Source organism: Miniopterus schreibersii, assembly GCF_964146895.1.
Source record: "Miniopterus schreibersii genome assembly, chromosome: 9".
Lineage (NCBI taxonomy): Eukaryota > Metazoa > Chordata > Mammalia > Chiroptera > Miniopteridae > Miniopterus > Miniopterus schreibersii.
The window spans coordinates 57697033-57720503 of NC_138118.1; the positions used below are offsets into that span (position 1 = coordinate 57697033).

Below are 23471 nucleotides of genomic sequence, written 5' to 3' on the forward strand. Positions count from 1 at the left end.
TGAGTAAAAATACCATAAATTGAGTGGTATCTTGTAATGGGTTAAAGGGCAAGATGATCACTCTTGTCTGTCATCCTGACATCTGTATAAAATGAATGGGCAGCTAGTCTCCCTGAGGGCACAAGCTGGGTTTCTCATTTGGTGTTTCTCATAGTACAATTACAGTGGGAATTCTGTAAATCTTTGCCAAATCAATGGTTATTTCCATAAAATTGATGCATCAAGTATATTCTCTGTGTGCGTGTCACAAATGTAGTCATTTTTCAAGATTTTTAAAAAAGCATCCTTACAGATTGTGACAGATTCTGACCATCCCCTCCTTTAAAGAAAGACTTGCGATATAGCTACAGGAAATATGGTCACCAGAATGCTTCCAGTTGTTAGCAATTCCAGGGTCTGTCTCAGCTGCAGAGCTTGATTTTGAATGAGTTCAAACCTTTCCTCAGACATCCTGTATCTGGAGACTGTGAGGTAGGGGTTCAAAGGCCTCCTCATTTCTGCCCAGTGCAAGGCAACTCTGGCGCTAGGGTGGCCACGGCTTATTGGCCCGCATTGCAGTTTGCCTTCCTTTGTTCAACCCTGCTCTCTTCTCCTTCCTTTCACCTAAGGAACATATTGTATCCTTTTACATAATCAGCATATTGTACCCCAGACTCCATCTGGAGAACCCAAGTTATGACACAGAGTCATAGAGATTAATTTAAAAATACTGTCTAACTCTTTAACAAGGATTTGTTATCTTTCAGGGAAGTTACTGTTAGAATATGGGGTTCTGACTTAAGTATCCAAGTATCCCAGATCTCATACCAGAAAATAAAAAAGATTTTTAGAGTTCAGAGTGGAAAACAATAACATGGTTTAGCAAGAATTTCTAGAAAATTTAACTTTAATAAGCAGTAATTGAATTTGAAAAATTGTAGCATCCTTTTGAAGTTACTAAATTCTTGCCAAATGTTCTATTAAAATTTATGTGGGAAAGAAGGCATGGGTGGAGATGGAGGAGGGTATAGGGAGGGATAAATGATGATGGGAAATAAAAGAAAAATTAATGCAAACACATACATGTAATTATCTAATTTTCTTACTATATATTATCAGTGGAAAAAATTGAGTGTGATTGGCTTACTGTAGAAAACTATTACTGTTCTTTAATATTAGATCTCAGTACCTGCAGGAAGGTTATATTTTTCTTCTTTCCCTATTAAACATAGGCATGGGCATGTGACTTGCTTTGGCTAATAAATTGTGAGCAAAAGTTATCAATTATCTCAGCATAACCTGCCTAATCCTGACTAATATATCCCAGAATATGTGCTATCCAACCACCCGGAGGAAGCCAATGTTACCATCTGCTGTCTTCTTTTATGACTCATACACGCATGTTAAATGTATGTATGCGTAGTTATTTATATGTGTGCTATATTCAGATATAACATATGCTGTTTTCTTAACCTTTTATACTCATAGAAGTTAATGTACCATTGTTTCAGATAAATAAATGTAGTTATATATCAATGTTTATCCACATTTTTAAATCCATGCACCTTTTGTATTGATATAAAAATCCTATGCTTTTTTTTTTTTTTTTTAAATAAATGTATCTTTATTGATCTCAGAGAGAGGAAAGGAGAGGGAGAGAGAGAGATAGAAACATCAATGATGAGAGAGTCATTGACCAGCTGCCTCCACTCCGCTGACTGGGGATCGAGCCCGCAACCTGGGCACGTGCCCTGACCAGGAATCGAACCCCTATCTCCTGGATCCTAGGTCAATGCTCAACTGCTGAGCCACACCCAGCTGGGCAAAATCCTATGCTTTGATACTATTTTAAATCTTGGATAAATTTAAAATTCTTAATAAAACAAAATCAAATAATGATAATTTTAAAAAGGTTTTATTAGATACTTAATTCTGTTTTTTTTACATTCAAATCCACATGTTTGATAAATACAGGCACTAAGGTTGCATCCCACAAGCTTTTTTATCATAATGTCCAGGGTCAAGCACTGATGTGGTCACCTTCCATGTCAAGTATAGTTTCTGCTATGTTGTTCTTAATAGAAATTTTTATAACTAGCTTCTTATGTTGATTACAATAATTATGTGTGAGGCCTACTAATTTATTCTGAAGTAAATATTCAGATTTTTGCCCAAAATTCTCCAGTATGATTTTCTGAAGAACAATTTTGTAATTATTTCAAATTTGAGCACCAGTAACTTCTAAATTTTGCTAAGACTGACTTTCAAATGGTATTTTCAACCATAGCATCAGAAAAGCACCACCTGAATTTATCCCGACGGACTGGGTAAATTGTATTCTTTCTTTTGAAAAATTTGTCAGTAACCTTTTATGGTAAATTTCACTAATTTCAAGAGTATGGAAAGACATTTTTAGCTCTGACTCACTGAATACATAACTAGATTTTGGCATAAAAGCTTAAAATATATCATGAGGAGCAATAATGTTGGTCTTTGCTTCTTGAAGTTTCTGGATTCATATTTAAAACATCAACTATATCTGCCAAATATGTCAGGTCCCTGGGAAAGTTATTATCTTGGCAAGTTTGCAAGTGTCTAGTGATTGAGGACAAAAATAAAAGTTATTTTTTCCAAGGTACTTTAAATTTTATACTCATGCCTAGCAAGGATCTAAGCACATTTCCTTCATTTGTGAATCCAGAAAAGCTAGTAGCAAAAGGGACAAAAAAGAATGATGATTTGATTTCTGCTAAAAAATTTTTATGACATATAAGTTAGCAATTTGACATTTGGTGAGAGATCCTGAATAAGAAATACTTTGGAATTTCTACTCCATTTTAACTTTTGGCAATACAAAAATTCATGAGTTTTTTTCCCCCCTCTGTGATCTGAGGTCTTTTTATTCTTTGCCATTGAAAGAGCTACTTGAAACAAAACTTTTACAATTTTTGTGGATTCTTAACACATTTCACTGCTCAATTTCTTGTGCTTCAGAGCATCACACTCTGTAGGTAAAAACTTGCATTTAAAAAAAAAATGTTGGTATGATCCTTGTACTCATTGAGTTTGAGAGATAAAAATGAACTTCGCCTCTTTTCATACTATATTGATATAATGGCAGAATACTTTTTAAAGCAGAGATCTTACATAAATATGCTTATGCTCATGTGTGTCACAAGAATACCAATATAAATGGTCTTTTTAATCACGCACAGCAAACAGACATTTCACATACTTTGTCCTGCCAGGACTTTCTCTGAAAACTTTGTCATTCTATACTCTATGTATTCCCAACAGCCAGAAAGATTTAAATAAACTCTGTATTTGTGATATAAATTTATTTTTCAAACTATTGTTCCAGTTAAAGAATTTTTTACTTATCCCATTTTGGAGTCTATAGACTGCAACCCTTGCCCCATAAATAATCATATATTCATAACCACGTTCAAGAAATCCAAAGTATTTTGCCATGTAAAATCTCAACAACATTACTTCTCATACATCCCATCTGTATTTCCTTGGGGCGACAAAACCTCCTAAAATCATTACTACTAGGTCAAGTGATATGAACACAAGTTATAAATGTTTCATTTTAGGTAAGAAGAGGAAGAGTGTTGTTCACATTTTTTTTCTTGTTGTTCTTATTTCCCTTAGGGTCATCAGTAAGCTCCTAAACATCATGTACTTTTTATTCATCTTTATGTATTTTATAATACTTCCTCCAAAATAAAAGTTTGAAAATATGGTTTGATTTTCAGTTGATATGCCATAAAAGGATGAGTGACAAACTAACAAATGATAATGGTTTACTTTTTTCGTTGTGATCGTGTTCCAGAATTACTGTTTTTAAAATTAGAAAAAAACATGTACCTGAACCTCATTGCAGTATAATTCAGAAAGTTCTAAGCCACACATCTATTATGATTGGTCCCTCTGTGGGCCTTATTCTTACCCTTTAGAACCCAGATTATGAAAAAGGCTCCTCTATTCTGCTTTGTAGTCAGCAAAAGCTATTTCAGAATGGCCACCTTTGATTTCTCTGTCTTCCCTTCCCCTCATTATATCTCCTCTTCCTCTCCTCTCCCCCACTTTAGTTCTCTGCTTCTAAGGTTTTTTCACATTTTCATGTTGCATTTACCCTATAATTTCAGGATATTCTATATTTCTAGCAGGGCAAGTCCAAAAGGTGTTTTTGGAATTAAAGTATTCCTGAGAACTATTCTAGTTCCTTTATTTTTCTTCCATCTCATGTTTTGACTCCAAAAAATTTTACGTGGCCCACTTTGTTAACCTCCCCCCCCGCCCAAATTCTTGAGGATGTTCGGTGATCAGACCATTCCATTCTTAATACCCATTGGCTTTTTATTTTTCCTTTCAAAAATCCCCCTGGCTTCAAAATAGCATGAACATCTTTTTAAAGTGGCTATTTGACTCTGTTAAAATTTATTATATGGTTAGGCTTGTGAATGGTTTGCCCAGAGGGTGTATAAACCACAGTGGGTAGCTCTTTCCTTCACTGTTTCAAGAGAGCACATTTTATACATTCTCTTAAATGCAGGAATAGCATATGGTTCTGAAGAACCACAGTGTCTACTTGTAGAAATTTTCCTAAATTGCTTAAACTTTCTAAATCTATACTTTGAATTTATTTAATTTCATAAAGGAAAATCATATCTCCTAGTTTTATAAAGCAAATGAATTATTAGAGTAATAGAAGTATAGGTAGAGATATGTTAATTTTATCACTTAGCCCCTGTGATACTGAAACGCTTCAGACACTTGAACTATTGGAGCATGAATATTTGCATTATTTAGATCAGAGAAGAATTGCTCACAATAGTCTGCTGCGGTACAGCTATACAATCTGTCTACCCCTGATGCCATTGCCAGAAGCCAAATAATAAGGTTGCTTGTTTTAATGGAAAGATCTTTCAGGTGGCCGGTTTTACATGATGGGACTGTGGTTGGAAATGCTTTCTGTCCAGCCTCCAGCCCCAGGCTGCCCATGCAGTTTGGATTCAGAATTGACAGCTGAAACCAAGTATAGGCAGAATTATGGGATAGCTAAGTCACATATAGGCTTAATGTGACCAAAAAGAACAATACATTATACTTAAAAAAATGACAATAATTTAATTAGAATAAAGCACAATACTGTGACTGCTATGGGAGGACTTTTGTGTACGTTAATGACCCTTGCCCTCCCCGGGGAATTTGTGTGTGGTTTACTGGTAGAATTTCACACATTTCCAAAGTGGCTTAAAACCAGATAAAAAGAAAACAACACAGAAAAGGGCTTTGTAATATGTAAAATAAATATGCTCAGAAAGAGTGGAATATGTGAGAATATTCCATTTGAGGACATATTTTTGGGTGCTAATGGGATAAATTGGAAGAACTTACTCTCTGTTGTCATACCATGTCCTATGATGCCACTTGAGGCACAATCATCTAATTGTAATTAGAATTTCTACTTCAGGAGGAAGAGATAGCATTTTTGTACTTATTCATCAATGTCTTTTCCTTTTTCTTTTGTCATTAAAGATAAGGGATTTCAATGCATTAGCATAATACTTACAAAATTTTATTTTTTTTAACCACTGTTTTAAAAATGGACCCCTTTGATACATACTGGGTATAAACTTCCTCTATAAAGCATCTTGAATGACTGTGATTTCGTTTTAAAGGAAAGTTGATTAAATGTTTCTTTTCATCTTTTTCTCACTAATGAATGGTGCTCACGTGTTAGATCTCGTAACATTAAATTTTATTAATTATAATTTGGGAATGAAGTAGATGAGTACAATAAAGCTTAATGGACAAAACTGTGATTTCAAAGGCAATTTAAACCTGTGGACTTCATCTAAGAGCAGTTTGGAACTAACTGCGCAGTAATTTGATGTATCAATTCTTACAGCAGCGTAGGCTGATTAAAACGGAGACTGTAGCTAGAGGAAAATTGCATTGATTACTATAGAAGAAAGGAGGGCTCAACTTCTGTAAGTTTTCCTCAGTTGCCTCTAGCAGCACTATTCTCCAATGAATTACATAACTTTAATGAGCTACAGGTGAAATAGGTTAAAAACTAAAATGAGAGTGAGTTCTACCAAAGTTCATAACTACCCTTCAAGTATGGTTCTATTTAGAATGCTCGTGGTGTGTCCCAGACCTGGGACAACAGTAATGAAGGTGACATTAGCTAGTGATGGAGCAAGCATCATAAGTAAACATCTGCTCTACATGTTTCCTTGGTCACACTAACACTTACCATTGTTACCATTAATTTTGGGGCCACACACAGTACCGCTAAAGAGTGGCAATAATTGCTCTTGTCCTTTAAAAATCTGCAAATTTCTTGATATGATCTTTTACCAGTCAGGGTACCATTTTAAGTTTCATTTTAATGGTGTCATTGACCTGGAGGAGATTGGAGTGTCTACAGTCAAACTGGGATGGAGACTAAGGAGCTTTGTAAACAATCAAAAATCAGTTAAAAGGAAGGCTCTCTGTTTTTATGCTTCCAATTTGCACATGTTATCAACTAGTTCGTAACCTATCCCATCTTTTTTAATCACATGGTTCCACTTAATTTTGTAAAAACAAGTTTTCATTTATTTCAAGATGAAAGTATAACTGAACCTTGGTATTTAGCGATAACATAAACCTATGCTTTATGAAGAAAGAAATTCAGAATTAGTTTTATTTTCTGGCATCTTTCTGTAGTCTTACTCTTGTGAAGCAGGGTGGGGTTTTTCAGTGTTATAAAAATTACACCAAGCTTGAATATACTGACTTTCCTCTTGCTGTCAAAATGGAAAACTAGATGAAACGGAAGTAGAGAATGTGAGGTATATTAAACAAAACTTTAAGATGAGGATTTCTGTTGGTTATCCCCAGAAGGACTTCCTTAATTTTAGCCTAGATACTAAAAATAAGGCTGTGCTATTTTCAGTGCCATATTTTGGCAGTGCTTCTGAAGAATCTCAAAATTTGCTGACAAATATTGTGGACCCCATGCTTAGCATTGTAGGAGAATGGAAACAAGTGCATGTTTTGGGGAAGGGGCTTTATTTGGTTTGCTGCTTAATGACATACGCCCTGTCTGGAAGTCAGCGCTAATGCAAAAGCATAGTTTCTCCGAGGATCTTGGTCTATCTTGAAATAGGGGGTTTGATCATACGAAGAACCAATAATTGGAAAACCTCACTTCATGGTTACTGCATTGGTTAATAAGAAATACAAGAACATACTGAGTGGCTAAGCTTATTTAACAATTGACTTATAACTGTTCCCACCCTGGAAAATGTGTGAGTAAATTTCATCTCCAAGGGATTGTGTGAGTTTGTGGTCTTCAGAGAGCCTTCTTACCAGTGGCTGTCAGTGGAGGGATGCTGCTTCTTTCCCCTGATGCAGAGTGCATTTCAGAGAGAGGGAGGGATGGAGAGTGGAAAAACATGAAGAAACGAATGTCCTAGGCCAGCTTTTCCTCATTGTTTCCTTTGGCTGGCCTCTCTTTCCCAGTTCTCTCTTACAGGGCTGTTCTCCGCTCAGGCTTGTTTGGAAATTGTCGGTATATTCATGATTTATCTTTGTAGTTTCCTTTCATGTCCTTTCTTTTAAGTCTCCTGGCTGTGTACTATTAGTCATGCGGCTCTCAGCTCTACAGATGACCGAAATTAACTGAGACTCTACTGTGTGAAGTGCTTGTGAGTAAAAAGTCGGTTCAATTTTCTGCGGTCTCTCTGTTTCCTGCCTTTTTGCAAGGGGAGATTTCTCTCCTGCCTTCTAAATTGATCCAGCCGCAGAGTAATCAAGTCAAGACGGGGAAACCCAAATTGTAAATGTGGCACACTTCTCTACAGAGAACCTTGCTGTTCAGGCTGATAGGATTTCAGATCTGTTCCTCTGATTCCTTCCCCTAGAAACACTCCTGTACCTATGTAAATAGCCAAATAAATGCTACCTGATGGGTAATCAACAGCAAGGAAGAAGGGACCTGATTTTGAAGGAAATACACGCTAGCGTGGAGTTTGAGCCTTTGGAGCCTCTTTCTGCTCCCGCTCTGTCTTCCACATCACCTGTAAGCCTAGCCATACCTGATGGCTTCATTTAAAACCACCTTCTGCATGGAAGATTGATGAGGTGTCCTCAGGCATTCAGGTAAAATCCTGTCAGACACAAGCACTTCTGAAGGCCTTGCCCTGAAGAACAGCAGCGGCGATGGAGCAGATACGATTGGAGGTGTGGGAAGGTGAGGTGCGACATAATGCAGGGAGGGAAAGAGGAAAGGTGAGCCAACAGCCACGACAGAGATTGAAGGCCGAAGAGCGATAGTGTGTGATCTGCAGTCACGGGCATCTGTTCTAAAGCTGCATCTTTTATTATTTGTACAAGAAATAGCCAGAGATCAAGGCAGATTGATCTGAGATTATTCGTGTGTCATCTGAGGATAGTGGTTCTACCCAGGCTGACTTTAGAAAATGGAGTGACAAAGTACCTTCTAGCATTATTGTTTAGTTTAGTTCTGTTTTATGGACCAGTGCAAATCATAAGGGGCACATAATCCAATGGTTTGTACTAAGAAGAGAAGTTAAAAGGAAAGAAGCAATGTAAAGAAATCTGTAATTTTGGCACATCTAATGCAGTCTCAGATGTAGTGCTGTGTACTGAAAAAGAGAGAAAAGAAACAGTTTTTAATGCAGGTAGAACAGAAGTTTGCCAGGGTACAAAACCTTGTACTATCCTGTCTCTTGCTCCGAGATTCTCCATGTTCTTACCCTGACCACACAGAGCAGTCGGAGGCTAATAGTGAACTTGCCGTGTGGAGTCGCGGTGGTTGTGTACAAGGGCAGTGGAGTGTGCGTGATGGTGTCTGAGCGTGTAGACGGGAGGCTCAGATGGAAGGATGGGGGCAACCCCTGGGAGCTCCAGTTTCCTGACTGTATTTATCGTTCAGTTTTTAATTGCAGTCCTTCCAAATATTCCTCCCTACTCCAAACACGCCACAAAAGGTTGTCATCATCATGATCATCATCATCATTATAGCATCTACCAGTCACTGGGCAATGTTCTGAACACACTTGCTCATTAATTCTCACAATATCTGTATGATTAGTTATTTTAGGATTATCCTCATTAGATGAAGCTAGTGATATACAGAGGTGATATGATGTGCCCAGGGTTACGTAGTTAATTAATGACAGCCGTGTGTGTATGCATGTGATGTGTATGCACACACACATTTTCATGCCATACATTTAAGTAAATACGAATTTAAAAATTTTAAAGGTTTGGAAAAATCTTTATTAAATGTCCTATGATTTCATTTCTGAAGAAGCCTCTTTCCTGAGATTCGTGATGTTGATGCCATTGGGCATAGACTCAGAAGGGCATCATGTGTACTTTGAGGATCAGGAATCCCTCCTCACCCCACCCTGTGCCCATTTCTGATGTGTTTCCTTCTTTATAGCTTTGGTTTTTATTTTTTTTAAAAACTTGAATACTTTATTCTTGGAAAAAAGCTATAATAATTTACAAGTATTAAAATCCACAGAATATAAACTTTTGTCTTATTTATTTATGCAAAATCAGCATTTAATAAGTGTCAAATATATAATACCATAAAACTTTTGGAGGATCACATTAACAGATGTTCTTATGTTGAACTATTTTTTCATTCCTAGGTGTCACTTTGTTTGGTGTTGAATTCCAGAACCTACTGTCAGAATTTACCCATCTGTGGTCATAAAGAGCCTGGTTTAGTTCTCTCCAGCTTTCCTTTGGTTTTGCCTGCTTTGGCATTGTAACTGTAAAGAAGGAGTGGGAAGCATCTTTTTTGTTGTTCTGGAGTGATTTATATCTGTTACTCGAAGCTTTGGAAGATTTTCCATGAAAACCCTCTGAACTTGGTACATTTTTTTAAAGTATAGCTCTTCCATTCGTATCTCTTATAGAATCAAATTTAATCATTTATTTTTTAAAAGACAAGTTTTCTCTAGATTTCAAATGTATCGGTTTAAAGGTGATTATAATATTGTTTAGTTCAGTTTCTAGTACTATATGATTATAGTATATTTTTAAATCTCCACATTTTTACTTGTATAATTTTCCTTATTCTTAATATTGATTTCAGAAAAACCCTCATTTTAAGAAAAAATTAGTCTGACCAAAGATTGGTTTGTTTTATTGGGTTTAAATATTTTTTTCAATTTCCATGAAAATAGATTTTCTTTCTTTGCATTTCCTTTTCTTATTTCCCCCTTTGGACTGTTTTTCTTCCTTATTTTCCTCCTGCTACCATTGACCTTACGACCCCATTGACTGGAAGTAACATTACTTTTTGGATTACTAAGAAGGAAAAAAGAGAACATATTCAAACCATGACTGAGAGCTTTCCTATCATTCAGAATTTCTACTTATGCTTATTGCAAGAGCCCTACAGGTTTTTAATTCTGGCACTTCTTATAAAAATCTTACCTGGAATTTTGAATGAATAGTTTCCAGATAAAAATTATATCTCATCTTTCCATCTTTCTTCCTCACATGGTCCTTAAGTTGTTTGTTGATGCTTATGTCATCAGAGTAATTACTCTGCAAATAGAGCAAAATAAAAGTTTGCTCAAACACAGGCAATGACATCTGTATTTCAACTACTGCCTGGTAATAGCAAATTAATGCTATTATTCCAATGTCAAAGATAAATGGTATGTCTTACAGTTGATGGAATATAGTATACCTTGATGTTTATTTAGTTGTGGGAGAAGGTGTAATATGACTTCTGCTTTCTGATAACTTTTGAGACTTCCTCTATGTCTAATACATTGTCAGTTTTTGTGAGGATGCCATTTGTGTTTTAAAAAACATGCAGTACAAGTTTATTGGGCACAAAAGTAAACATGCTATTTAATTGTGGTTTTCATGTTCTTCATCATCTTCCCCCCTTTTCTGGGCCAATTCTATTTGATTTTCGAAAGAAGTAAGCTAAACCCTTCATGATTTTGAGAATGTTTTAGTTTCTTCCTTTATTTTTATATTGTTTTATGTTGATATGTTGTTAAATTTATCAATGTTTACTAAATTTTCCTTGAATTCTGCTTATCTAATATTTATGTTGATATGCTGATTCATGTTTATTGACATTTACCAGTATAACTAACGTAATATAAATGTATAATATAGAAAATATATTATTTCTCTTTTTTTTTTCTGTTTATTATTCTTAGTTTGTACCTTGAAAACAGTGTGATATGATTTTCTTTATTTTGTAAACTGAGTTTTTTACATTTTTATTAATTTTAGAATGTCATGGATATATTATAATTGATATGATTGGATGTGCTTTCTATTTACCATTTTATTTGTTGTGTGAGAAGCAATTAACAAATTAGATATAGTTCTTTTCTCGTGGTCTTACTGTGTAATGACCAGTATCTTAAATAATACCTTATTTTTGTATATCATGTTATGGGTTAAAAGTACTTTCTTATGTACTTGTTTTTTGTTCTTCAAAACTCTTCTCAAGGGAGATGTTTTTCCTGTTTGAAATGACGCAAAACTTAATAATATGGAGTTACAAAGTGGCAGTTTGGAGTAGAGAATTCATTCCTCAGTTTGTTAAATGAATAATATAAAACTTGTATATATTCACTTAGGAAAAACTCCTTAGAACCAATTATAATTATATTTTAGAGTCATTTTAATGAGCTATACTATATGTAAAACTATTTCCACCTTTATTACTCAGTTCTTCTCTGTGTCTGACATTTTCCTTGGAGCAGAGAGAGAGTAATTTTCAAATTAAACATAGTTTCTTTCATCATGGAGTTTGCCTTTGATTTAGAAGCTAAGCACCTTGACTGTGGTCCAAAATAAAGGCAATATTGTCTCAGAACATATCTAAGAGCATTTCTTCTGTCCCATTTTCTTTCCCTTTGCCCTTCAGTTGGCCACCTTACGTGTCCTTAGTGACTAGTGTAGTGCCTGGAACATAATAAGGGCTCAAGAAATGGCATGACGAATAGCGAATGAATGCTAAATGCTGCCATATATCCTCATCAATTACCACCTGGCATGAAATGAAAACTCAGTAAAGGAATCTGAACTGTTGTCACCATGGTTACAGCAAGGTTCTTGAATATGTATCATGATTTCTCAATAATTGACTCCTGATAATAGGACTCAACTACTCATGTTCAGTGGCTTTTACAGAATGATTAAATGTTATAATTTTTATAGTATCTTCCAGTAAGACAAGAAAAATTGGAATAGCAACTTTACATGTTTTTTCCAAAATCCTTTATAGTTCATAAACAGAAAAGCATTAAGAAGGAAATATATAATTCTGGGCAAATTGAGCTTGGGATATTTAAAAGAATAATGGCATATTAATAGGGATTTTTTTTTTTGTTATATCTGGATGTATTTTTATCTTAATTTATAATTTTGAAAGTACTTGTATTTTATAAGGTATATTTTTTGAAATATATTTAGGAGTTTTGGAAACCTGAAGATTGTTTTTTAATGAATACATCTAAGAGAAATTTAAATAAATCCAGTGAGTAATTTTACTATAATGATCTAATTGTAGTATTTTTTCCACACAAAATAATCATAACCTGCATTTGTACTTGAAAAATACAAGATAATTGAAATTATAAATGGATTGGTTAATTGTGTATGTGTGTGTTTTAGTTTAGTTTCTTAGTTAAGCTACTTATTTTAAGGTTGGTTTTGTTTGTTTTTAGCTAAAAGATTTATATTCAATGAGAAGGGAATTAGGCATTTAACAAATTATGGACATGAATTCCTTCTAATACACAGATATATTTAACATAAACAGAGCCTAGAGGTAAAGGTAATGATTGAAATTGTTTAAAAATGAGGGTTGGAGGAGCATGTGATTGCGTAAACTAAAAAAAAAACCCACCACTTGTCTTATATTTGCTTTGTTCAGAGGGTAATGGTGACTTTGAAGTAGAAAAATATTGATTCATCATGTTGTAGCCAGAGGGACGTTAATACATTTTCTCTTTTTTTTTTCCCTAGCACACTGATTTATGTCAGTACATGGACAAGCACCCTGGGGGGCTGCATCCAGATAATGTGAAGGTAGGAAAAGATCTTTTTAAGTCAAGTATTAGCATTCTTCTTGTGCATTGTTTTGAGCCAAAGTCTAATCTCTCTACCATAACTTTACCTTTTAAAGAAATGTTTGTGTACAGAGAATACCGAAGTGAACCATAGCCATTGGTTGTAGTCAGGAACCATGTTTAACATTAAATATTTTCAATGGAGTATTATTGTTTAGATGTTATTGTATTTTTTCTTCATGGAGAAACAGTAATGAGTGAGATCCACTGGAATCCTGTTGTAGCACTATTTTTAGTAGCTCTACCTTGGAACCCCATACTGAAGTGTCAATTAGCGTCAATATAAAGTATTATTAGCCCGGCTGGGCGTGGCTCAGCGGTTGAGTGTCGACCTAGGATTCAGGTGATCGGGGTTCGATTCCCGGTCAGGGCACATGCCCAGGTTGCGGGCTCGATCCCTAGTCGGGGGCGTGCAGGAGGCAGCGGATCAATGACTCTCTCATCATGGATGTTTCTATCTCTCTTTCTTCCTCTCCCTTCCTCTCTCTGAGATCAATAAAGATATATTAAAAAAAAAAGTATTATTATTTTGAAGCATGCAACAGACTGAGGAATTTCAGAGGGGGAGGTACGGGAAGAGATTAACCAAAGAATTTATATACATAACCCACGGACAGACAATAGTGCAGTGAAGGCCTGGGAGGGGGCCAATGGCGGAAAATGGGGAGGGGCATCTATAATACTTTCAACAGCAAAGATTAATTAAAAATAAATGAATAAGTGTTATTATGACCCAAAACAGTGTTATGGTGAGTTCACAGAGCATACTTTTCATTTGTATATACAAATAATTAACAGTGGTTCTGTTTCCTACTGCTGTCTTCATTTCTTTTACTATAAATTGGATTACTATGTGTCAAAATAACTAAGTTTTTATGATTTACCTCACAATTATCTTGAGAATTCTCCCAAAATGTCAAGCTTACAATAGAAAAGCCTTTTTGGCAAATGTTAGGGAGTTAGAAGATACCAAGTTATGCCCGAATGTTCAATGATGTGCTCACATTCTGTAACTCAGATGACTACATTTCATGACCCTGAGAATCAGTTAAGTACTATAGATGTATCTAAAGTAAAATGTTCCAGTTTCTTCCCATTCGTAGTCTACACCACTCTTCACAACATGGCATGTTTTTTCTTTTGTGCTTTTCCCTTCGCTTGTAGAGGTATATATGCTGATATGAGTTTTGTGTATTTATTTTTTGCTTTATAAAAATAATACATAGTTAGATTGGGGGAGAAATTTTAACAGATGAAGAGACTTGTTTTATTAATCTTGGTCATGTTTAATAAATGTTAATGGCACATGAGCATAATTTTATTTTTTTTACAATTAAACATATCAAATTGTCTTATTTATATATATATTAAATGTCCTTTTCCTAGGGTTGACGGGGTTTAAAATTAATAGCACAGTACATCTTTACTCCTGTTCCCTAGTTTAACCCTGGGAATATATAGAGAGCCCAGGTAGTAAGACCTTTAGCTTTGGGGAACCCAGGGTACTAACGGCCTCAGTGGAAATCAACAGCAGCTCTAATTTTCACTTCCTGGCTTCTAATTGCAGTGACAGGATTGAGATTAAAGAGCTAAATGAATCTTTTCAAAGAACCATGGCATCACTGGGTTTTTATTATTCTTACTTGGTTTTCTCACTCCCCCTTTGTGTGTCATTAGTTTGGGACAAATATTGATGGAGTATTTTGTCGGTGAAACAAACAAAGAAAGGTCATTCCACAAAGTATCTCCGTGTTCACTGCCCTCGGGCCAGTGTCAATGGTGATTTTTGTAGCATTTGTAAGTTCACTCCCGGAAATGGTATTTCAGCTTCTCTTAATCTAGTTTCGTAAGCTTTTCTTTCACCCTAAGGTTGCTCATCATACTTCAGAGGCTTCGTGTTTGCCACTTATTCCAAGTACAGGTTGTACCATGGCAGGAAATAAGATTTACTACTGCAGGAGTTGACGCCTCCTAGGGCATGGTGACAACTTAGTGGGGAATGAGATGTGCAGTCAGCATAGAAATAATGTAAAGAAAATTAGATGCAACACCAAAAGAGAGAGAGAGAGGGAGAGGAACTTTGATGTGAGAGAGAAACATTGATTGGTTGCCTCCTGTATGTGCCCCAACTGGGGATTGAACCCGCAGCCTCGTTATGTGCTCTGACTGGGAATTGAACCCACAGCCTTTTGGTGTATGGGACAGTGCTCCAACCAACTGAGCCACAGCGGCCAGGGCGGCACTGGGCTTTTCAACAGCAACACTGGAAGGGAGATGGCAGTGGGCAATGGCTTGAAAGTTCTGATGTAAATTATTTCCAACCTAGTATTCTATACTAACTACAGTGAAGAGTGAGGGTAAAACAATTATTTTCAGATGTTCAAGGAGTTGGAAATTTTGCCTGCTTTGCAGTTTTTTTCAGGAAGCTACATAAACATGTACTCCACTAGAACTGGGCACAAACCAAGGCAGAGAAGACAAAGACACCAGGCACAGAGGCCACCAGAGGAGAGAGGTGGAGGAGAGCCTCAGGACAAGAGTGAAAAGAATCCCAGGATGACAGTGATGCATCAGGCTGGGAGGGTAACCCACCAGGCCAACTGGAGCAAGTCACATGTCTCCAGGAGAGATTTCCAAGAGGAAGAATTATTAGAGAGAATACCTATGTGTTTAAGCAGATTTACAGGATGGGAGAAGAGTTGCGTGCTGGATTAGTGGTAACTACAAAAGAAAACTAAGCAAAGGAAAACAAACCCATGGACAAAAGAACTAGATCATTGCCAACACTAGAAAAAAACAAATTGTTGTGCAGGGGCAAAGGAAAGTGTTCATATTAAACGACGCCTCAGCTGAAAACAACATTTCCATGATCATAATAATTTAAACATTAAATGTGGATGTAATTTAAAAAGAAAAACACCTCTTCACGTGATTGTGTTGTAGCTACGCCTGTTCCATGATTCACATCCTAGAATAGTCATCCATTTCAGCTGCCACATTTTATATAAAATAAAGATCAAGACCATTGAAATTAAAGGGGGCTTTTCGACTCTGTCTAGTGTTTTTTTTCTCTATCTGGCATGACTAATACACACAATTACTGTAATTCGCTTATTATTTGTGACTTTATATGCACTCAGTCATATAGGTTTAACATCATTTTTCCTATTGAAGATAATAGTTGCACCTTCTCTGAGGGGTATGGGAAGTTAGAAAATAGAAAGCATCTTGTTAATGCCTGGGCTTTGGCATCTGAATTGCAGTGCACAAAAGCAGATGGCCCTTATTTCATGTCGGTTTCCATGGGAGGCCACTCACCTAATTATGTACTGACTTTTCTTCATTGTTTGCCGCTTAGAGACAGTGCACTCCTCCAGGGTTACATTTAGGATCTGCACTGCAGGTGAAAGTATTCTCAAAGAAGTCTGACTGCGACATAGTGACAGATGCCCCACTGGTATTTCTGTTTGATGTATTAGCATATTTTTTTCATGCGGTGATATTTATTGTCACTCAAATCTGTGAATGTGAAATGAAGACCATGAGAATAATATTTACTAAGTTAATAGCTGTTCATAACAGTGGGCTAGATGTTAATTAAAAAAAAATACAGTTGAGCTAAAATGAGACCTTGTAATGGTTCTCTATAAATTTAAGGAGATGTGAAAACCAGGTGAGCGAAGCTATAACCTTTAAGAGTGAATCTTCTTTTAATAACACCAAAGCTTTGTATTTAGCTAAATTAAATACATCATTAAATATTTGGATTGTAATAAATACTGAATATTGATTATGGTGAACAGAAGGAATACAGTGATCAAATCCATTTGCTTCTAAATTTGGTGATTTTGACTTTTAGTTTCATCACTATGCACATGGCAATGTGTAGAAATATTTTAAATATTTATCTTGGATTCTAAAATGAACATATATTTGTTTATATTTCATATATCTTTGTTTATTGTAAAAGTATGGGGTGTCATGCACCTAAGAATTGAGGAGATTGTTCTTTAGTGTGAGTCAGGTAGAATTTCAAGCATTACAAAGGCCATGTATCACTGAAGAATGGAAAGAAAAAAAAAACAATTAGAACAGCATGAAATAGTCTGGAAACTTTATACTAATTCCCAGCAAAACATCTATTAAAGTTTTATCTTTTTTGATGTATATTTCTTATATGCACTGGAATAAACTCATAAGAAAAATTGCCAATTTAACTAAATTTCTTCTAGAATCACTTTGCTACTTTAATTGCCTACAAAATGTGTCTATTCTCAACATGGCACTCTGAAATAAATATTCACTATTAACTAATGGTTTATTTCTTAGTATAATGTCAATTTTAGACAAATGGGTAATTTTAGCAGTTAATTACTTAGAGGGCAATTTAAAACCTGAATCAAAAGCCGGAGGACATTGGCTTTGTTATAAATATTTATGATAATTAAAAATCTAGCAACCAATTGCTAGAAAATGATAATTGATATGTAGGAAACTGGTTAGATTTTTTTATTTTGTAAGGTAGCTAATTCTTTTCCCCTCTTCATAAACCTTTTACTATGAATATTATTGGGATTTGGGACTCATAGCTGGGTTGAATGCAGAACTTGTATTAGTTCTTCATTTTACAATTCTCTGTGATATACAGATTGATCATTGAGTTAAAAAATGACCATAACAGTCTAAATCTCATTCTTTATTCAGTTCTTCTTGTGGTCTTTAAAAATTGATAAGCATGAGAGAATGAAAATTAAAAAAAAAAGAAATTAATTGATGCTGTCTCCAGTTGATATGCAGAAGTGTGGATGCTCCAACCTTATTACGATTACGACATTGGGTCTTCCTGTGTTTTTATGTAATGTACCTTCATTTCAATGTTATCTTAGTGATGTTTCTAAAAAACACATTTGCTACAAGTATCGGGAATCCTGTTGGTATAAAGCTGAGTTATGTTTTTTATTTCAATATCTATATTAATTTAAAAAGATGAGAATCATTATAGTTGAAAAATTGCTGTTTTTCTTTCATAGTCCAGAGAACAAGCAGGTGTGCAGCAGGCAGAATAATATTATGCCAAATTAAGATTGTCTTATACAGATGGCGCTGAGAATTGGTTCCTAAATGAGACTTTCTGATGTTCAGATCGAAAATGAGATAACACCCGGTTTTCTCCATATTCTGAATTAGAGCTCTCATGTAGCTGGTAATGATTCCTACTACATTACTGTGAATATTATAGAGCCTTTCCCCATACTATACTTTGAGAAATATAATTATTTCATGACTCTGTTAAAGACTGTTTTAAAAATTTGACATCAAGTCTCAGCACCTGTCTAGATTTCTTGTGAGTTTTTACATCCTATTTTTGTTATAGCAAAATAATCTTTCATATATAAAGTGAAATTTCATGTGTCAATTCATATTGTATTGGACATTCAGAAGGGGGTCTAAGTAGTGAATTTCTGGTTAAGATGTGGGGCCTGCAGTCAATGTTCAGAACATGCCTTTTGTATCGTGGCATCATCTGCTGATCCTGGAGGTACTTTAAAACCCAGATTGAAAAGAAGGCATCCCAAAGATTGATGAGATACAATCATTGGAAGTATGCGATGTGATATTTTAATTGTAAGATGGAAATACCCAGTTTGGGGAGTACCCAGTGGGAATACAGCCTCCTGGGTTTCAAGCTCCAAGCCATTCACCTTGCCTCGTTTCCCTTAAAGATGGATCCTGCATTTGACCCCTCTGTTTGCATGTTTTCTAAGACTAACATGAGAACCCAGGGGGAAATCAGCCTGAGAAGTAGAGTATACACACACTCCCAGGGATTTTTCTGATTGTCTCGAACAGGCACCACCTTTATGTGACTGGCCAGTGCATATCATAGATATTTTCTCATAATATGTAAATTCCTATTACTTAAGGCCTCTCTCAAAGGATGTATGTACAGAGAGGTTTGTTGATCATATGTATCCAAAATCCAAGTGTTTTCTGCATTCCATTTCAAATTTATTTTTCTCTTTGATACAATTTGTACAAGCCCTTTACACTCCAAGATTCATCACCTTCGTCAATGTTTCAGTCAGCATCTCCTTTTAAAAAAGTTACACTACCCTTATCATTTGACATTTAAGAAAATTCATTTGATTTAGTGCCTAAGATGTTACTTTAGGCAGTAAAACCATTTTAAATTCTATTTTATTTCTTTTTGTTGTGTTTAAAAAAGAATGGCCTTGTAGTTGGGGGAGAGTAACATCATTCACAAATGAAGTTGAGTAAAAATTTGTATTTTGTGCTATTTCTTTTTAGTTCTAATAAGTGAGTATCAATCAGGTCTGTTGTGTAATTCTCAACCACGTTGCCAGACAGAAACTTGACAATGACCGATCTTAAGATTATATTGTTTGAATTCCTTGAAATGACTGTTTCAGGTTTTCTCTGGGAAAAGTATTTTGGGTAGCTATGAAAACCAGTAGCTTAAGTTTTATCATTTTGTTTGTAGTCAGCTAGGGAATATTTCTAAAACTAATTTTAAGCTGCTAACCAGCTTTATTAAAGGGAAAATTCTCATTTCAGCCCTCTTCATCTTACATAAAAACCCTAATAACTTGGAAACCCACTTACTATAGTAGAGCTTTTTCTAAGAAACTTTGCAAAAAAAAAAAAAAAGAGGTTTCATAATCCCCATTTGACTCCTTGTAAGCATCTCAGCTCTGGTTCCCATGGCTTCAGTCTGCCTGCTCACTTTGGGTGGCTCCGTGCCTGGAACAACACCTTGCTTGAGATCCCCTGGAAGAGAGGGCGGGATGAGGGGCCGGTTCTGCTCAAGGATTACAGAAATTGTGCAATATCTTTCCCCACAGAGCTTGCCTAAGTACCTTAAATTCTCATTTTTTCGGTTATTCCTTTCCAAAAAGTTGTCATCTTCAGGAATAAAATATTAATATTCAAATATCTTAGAGAATGTAAATTAAATTGTTGATTACTATGTAGGGAATGTGTCTCAGAACCTTGAAGCAGAAAGCTGAATGGAAGAACTCGAAAGGAGCAAAAGTGGCAGGACAGGCTTTCCCTCCTATTCAGGTTTTCCAAGATTTGGACCCATCCGCAGTACATGGCAAAAAAAAGTACATGCATATCTATGACCTAATGCCATTTGTGTCTTATACCATCCCAGTAGCACACTTAATATCGTCAAGCATGTCCAGAGTGACATACATTATACCATAACTTTGAATATGTAGGGTTTTATTTTTGTCTCCTTTATATCTTTGTATAACCTTCTAAGTATTCTTTTAAAAAAATTCAACAATGGGATTGTAATGATGCTTTGAAAAATAGATGTTTGGATGTGAATTGTGTACATTGTATTACAAGTTAAGATTTGATATTTGCATTAGGCATTTTCAAATTTGAAACTCAACCAAATGGAATGAATCATGAATTACTCTGGGGCTTTTAAAAATTGAAGGAGACCTAATTTTATGATGAAACCATTATCGGATGCATATTATAAAATATTTTGACATTCATTAGAAATTTGGGGATTTCCAAGTTTCTAATTATTTTTCATTTTTAGGAAGTTTGATGTCCAAATAATTTACTCTTTGTGTAGTTTATGGGTTTTTAACTAATACAGTGTTAAACATGGAGCATATTATTTGAAGCATTTATTACCCATGGACAATTTTGCTTTATTTGCCAGTGTCACATTGCCTAGTCTTGGGTTCACACAATCTGAACTACTTTTAGAAATAGTACACATACTTTTTGAAAAATCAAATAGTACAGAAGCCATACTCTTAATTGTGGGTATCTGAGCCAGACAAAAATGGGTTCAAATTACCAGTACTACCTCTTAACTTGCGATGTGTCCCTTTGGCCAATTCATTTAATTTCTCTGAATCTTTATTTCTTTCTCTATGAAATAGGAATAATAATATCTTTCTGACAGAGGTCTTGGGAGGAGTAAATTATCTAAATGAATATAAAATGGTACAATGTCTATCACAGTAAGGGCCTAACAAATGGCAGTTATTGCAGTTGTTGATTTGTAGAGTGCCCTCCATTTGCTATTCATAAAATAATGGAATGGTACAATATTAAAGCATGAATGACTATTATCTAAGACTCAATCAGTCATTTTCAAGATGAGAAACCTAAAATACAGAGGTGTTGACAAGCTTGGTCCCCAGAAGGCAAAAAAGCAGCTTAACTATTTTGTAAGAATTGGTTGTGTGCTGTAAGGCAGGAGTTCATTTCCTTCTGTAATCCCTAAAAGAACCTGGATATTCCTTAAAGGAAGTTCACCCGTGCTTAGTCTCTTATTAAGTGGGCCCACATATATTAAATAATGCATGCATTTCAGACCATTCCTGGAACTCAGTGACTCTAAACATTGAAACAAATAGCATCTGATCACACACCTTTACACTTTGAAGGAGAGGGAAAATAAAACTTGTTGCTTACTGCAAGTGCCAGTACATCTTCTCAGTAATAAATACAACACATTGAGTCGAATAATGTGTGCTTTTTACCAACATTTACTCTAAAAGTTTCGATCAAAGGACTTATGTTGATATTTTTTACCTGCATAGAGCCTGAAGAGTTTAAGAAGGGAATAGTATTAAAGATTATTCCCAAGTAGTCTACACCATGGCACTGAGAATCCGAGCTGCTTCCTGCAGGGGATGGCAAGGCAACTGGGCTATAGATAGACCTGCTGCTGGCAAGTGTCCCTGTTCATCATATCATTGTTATTTAAGGCATTTTCCCATTGGGGTTTTGATTGCAGAAAGTGAACATGTTTCAAACTAGGATATAAATCTTCAGTGATCATACTGAAGAATTTGGAGGAATCTCCTTTTATAAAGTTGAGTGAAATATCCTGAGGTGACAAGGTGGTCATAGGAAGACCTTATGGCTACCACAGTGAAAAGACAGAAAGAGAGTTTCGAATATGTTGTTGTTTCCTCTTCAGTACAACAGCTGTCTTCTACCATGTTATTTATTTCTAAGAGGTTTTGAAATAGCAAAAACAAATTCAGTAATCACAGGTTCATTACATAACTTGCTAATTGAGACTTGCAAACTTGGGTTCACTTAATAAAAGTATTTTGCTTATATTGAGTGTATAACTCTTCATTCCTGCATTTATTAAGCATCAATCTCACTTAAGATAATGAGGGGTAGTGGAAAGTTCACAAGCACTGTGTGATGGTTGGATGAATTTGAGTGTTTCTTGTGCATTGAGAGCTTTAGTTTTCTCATTTGTTTCAAAGAAATGGAAAAATATAGAACCAAAAATGGAAAGAATTAAATGATACATGTAAAAGTACTTGGACCAGTGTTTAAACTAGAGTAAGCCTTCAGTTAGTATTGGTCCCCCTTCTTTTTGGGAACTGATATTCCATTGATGGTTACTATGTTTTATTAGCAAATACCAAAGGTGATTTTTTATTTTTTATCTGCATGTGACTGATTTTTGGTGGTCCCTCTTGTTCTCATAGTGTCTTCTGGTTTTTACCAGGATCAAATATATCTTGTTGCATGGTGATTTATACAATGAGCAGTTGAAGTGGCTTTCTCAAAAATTTACATGGAAAAGTTAGGTACTTGCCTACTGGTCTAAAGAAAGAAATCCCCAAGACTTGAGTTCTCAGGACATTTCCAAAGAACATTCCATAGGATATTTTATTTAACGCAGCGTGGCCTCTGCTTCCTTACAGCCTTACCACCCTTAGCCAGTAGTGCATATTCTGTTAAGCACATTCCAGTGTTATTTCTAATGTTTTCATTAAGTCTACTGTTGTCCTCTTGTTAGCATTACTTTTATGATGGTGAATTGGTAGCTTTACAGTTCATATGTTATCTTTTAAGTTTTTCTTCTTAATTTATTTAGTGATCTGCTTGCTTGGTTTCCTCAATATTTTCCCTCATAAAAGCACGGGGTTTGTCATATAACACATCATTTCAACTTGTGCATCTAGCGAATGATCCATTGGGTTTTCTATTAAAGTGTTATGTGTAATGAATTCTGTCTTTAGAGTGACAGGTTTCCTATCACTCATCCCTTCCATAGGGCTTCTCTTCGTATAATGGCAGGATCAGTTCTACATTTTTGTTGCTGTTGGTGCTAGATCCTTTCTCCTCTATGTCTTCAGTACACTCAGTTTGTGTTGCTGTTACAGTGCAGACCTCCTGAAGCGGCGATTGTGTGTTTATCTGCCCCTTACACCCCGGGGCCTGTGAGTTCCTGAGTCCAGGGCCTACATCTTATATTCTCTTCATCTTTGCACCCCTCTTCCATGGCAGCACCTGGCACATGGTTGACAAAGCCTGAGT

General features: G+C 35.5%; 1 protein-coding gene across 3 annotated transcripts in view; it reads left to right on the plus strand.

The window, feature by feature from the left end:
* Window positions 1-23471, plus strand: part of CDK14 (cyclin dependent kinase 14) — a 496475-nt gene that overhangs the window by 231899 nt on the left and 241105 nt on the right. For all 3 annotated transcript variants that reach the window (XM_081147672.1, XM_081147670.1, XM_081147671.1), the window contains one exon: window positions 13024-13086. In XM_081147672.1, the coding sequence (XP_081003798.1) occupies window positions 13024-13086 (63 nt within the window). The remainder of the gene's footprint in view (window positions 1-13023; window positions 13087-23471) is intronic.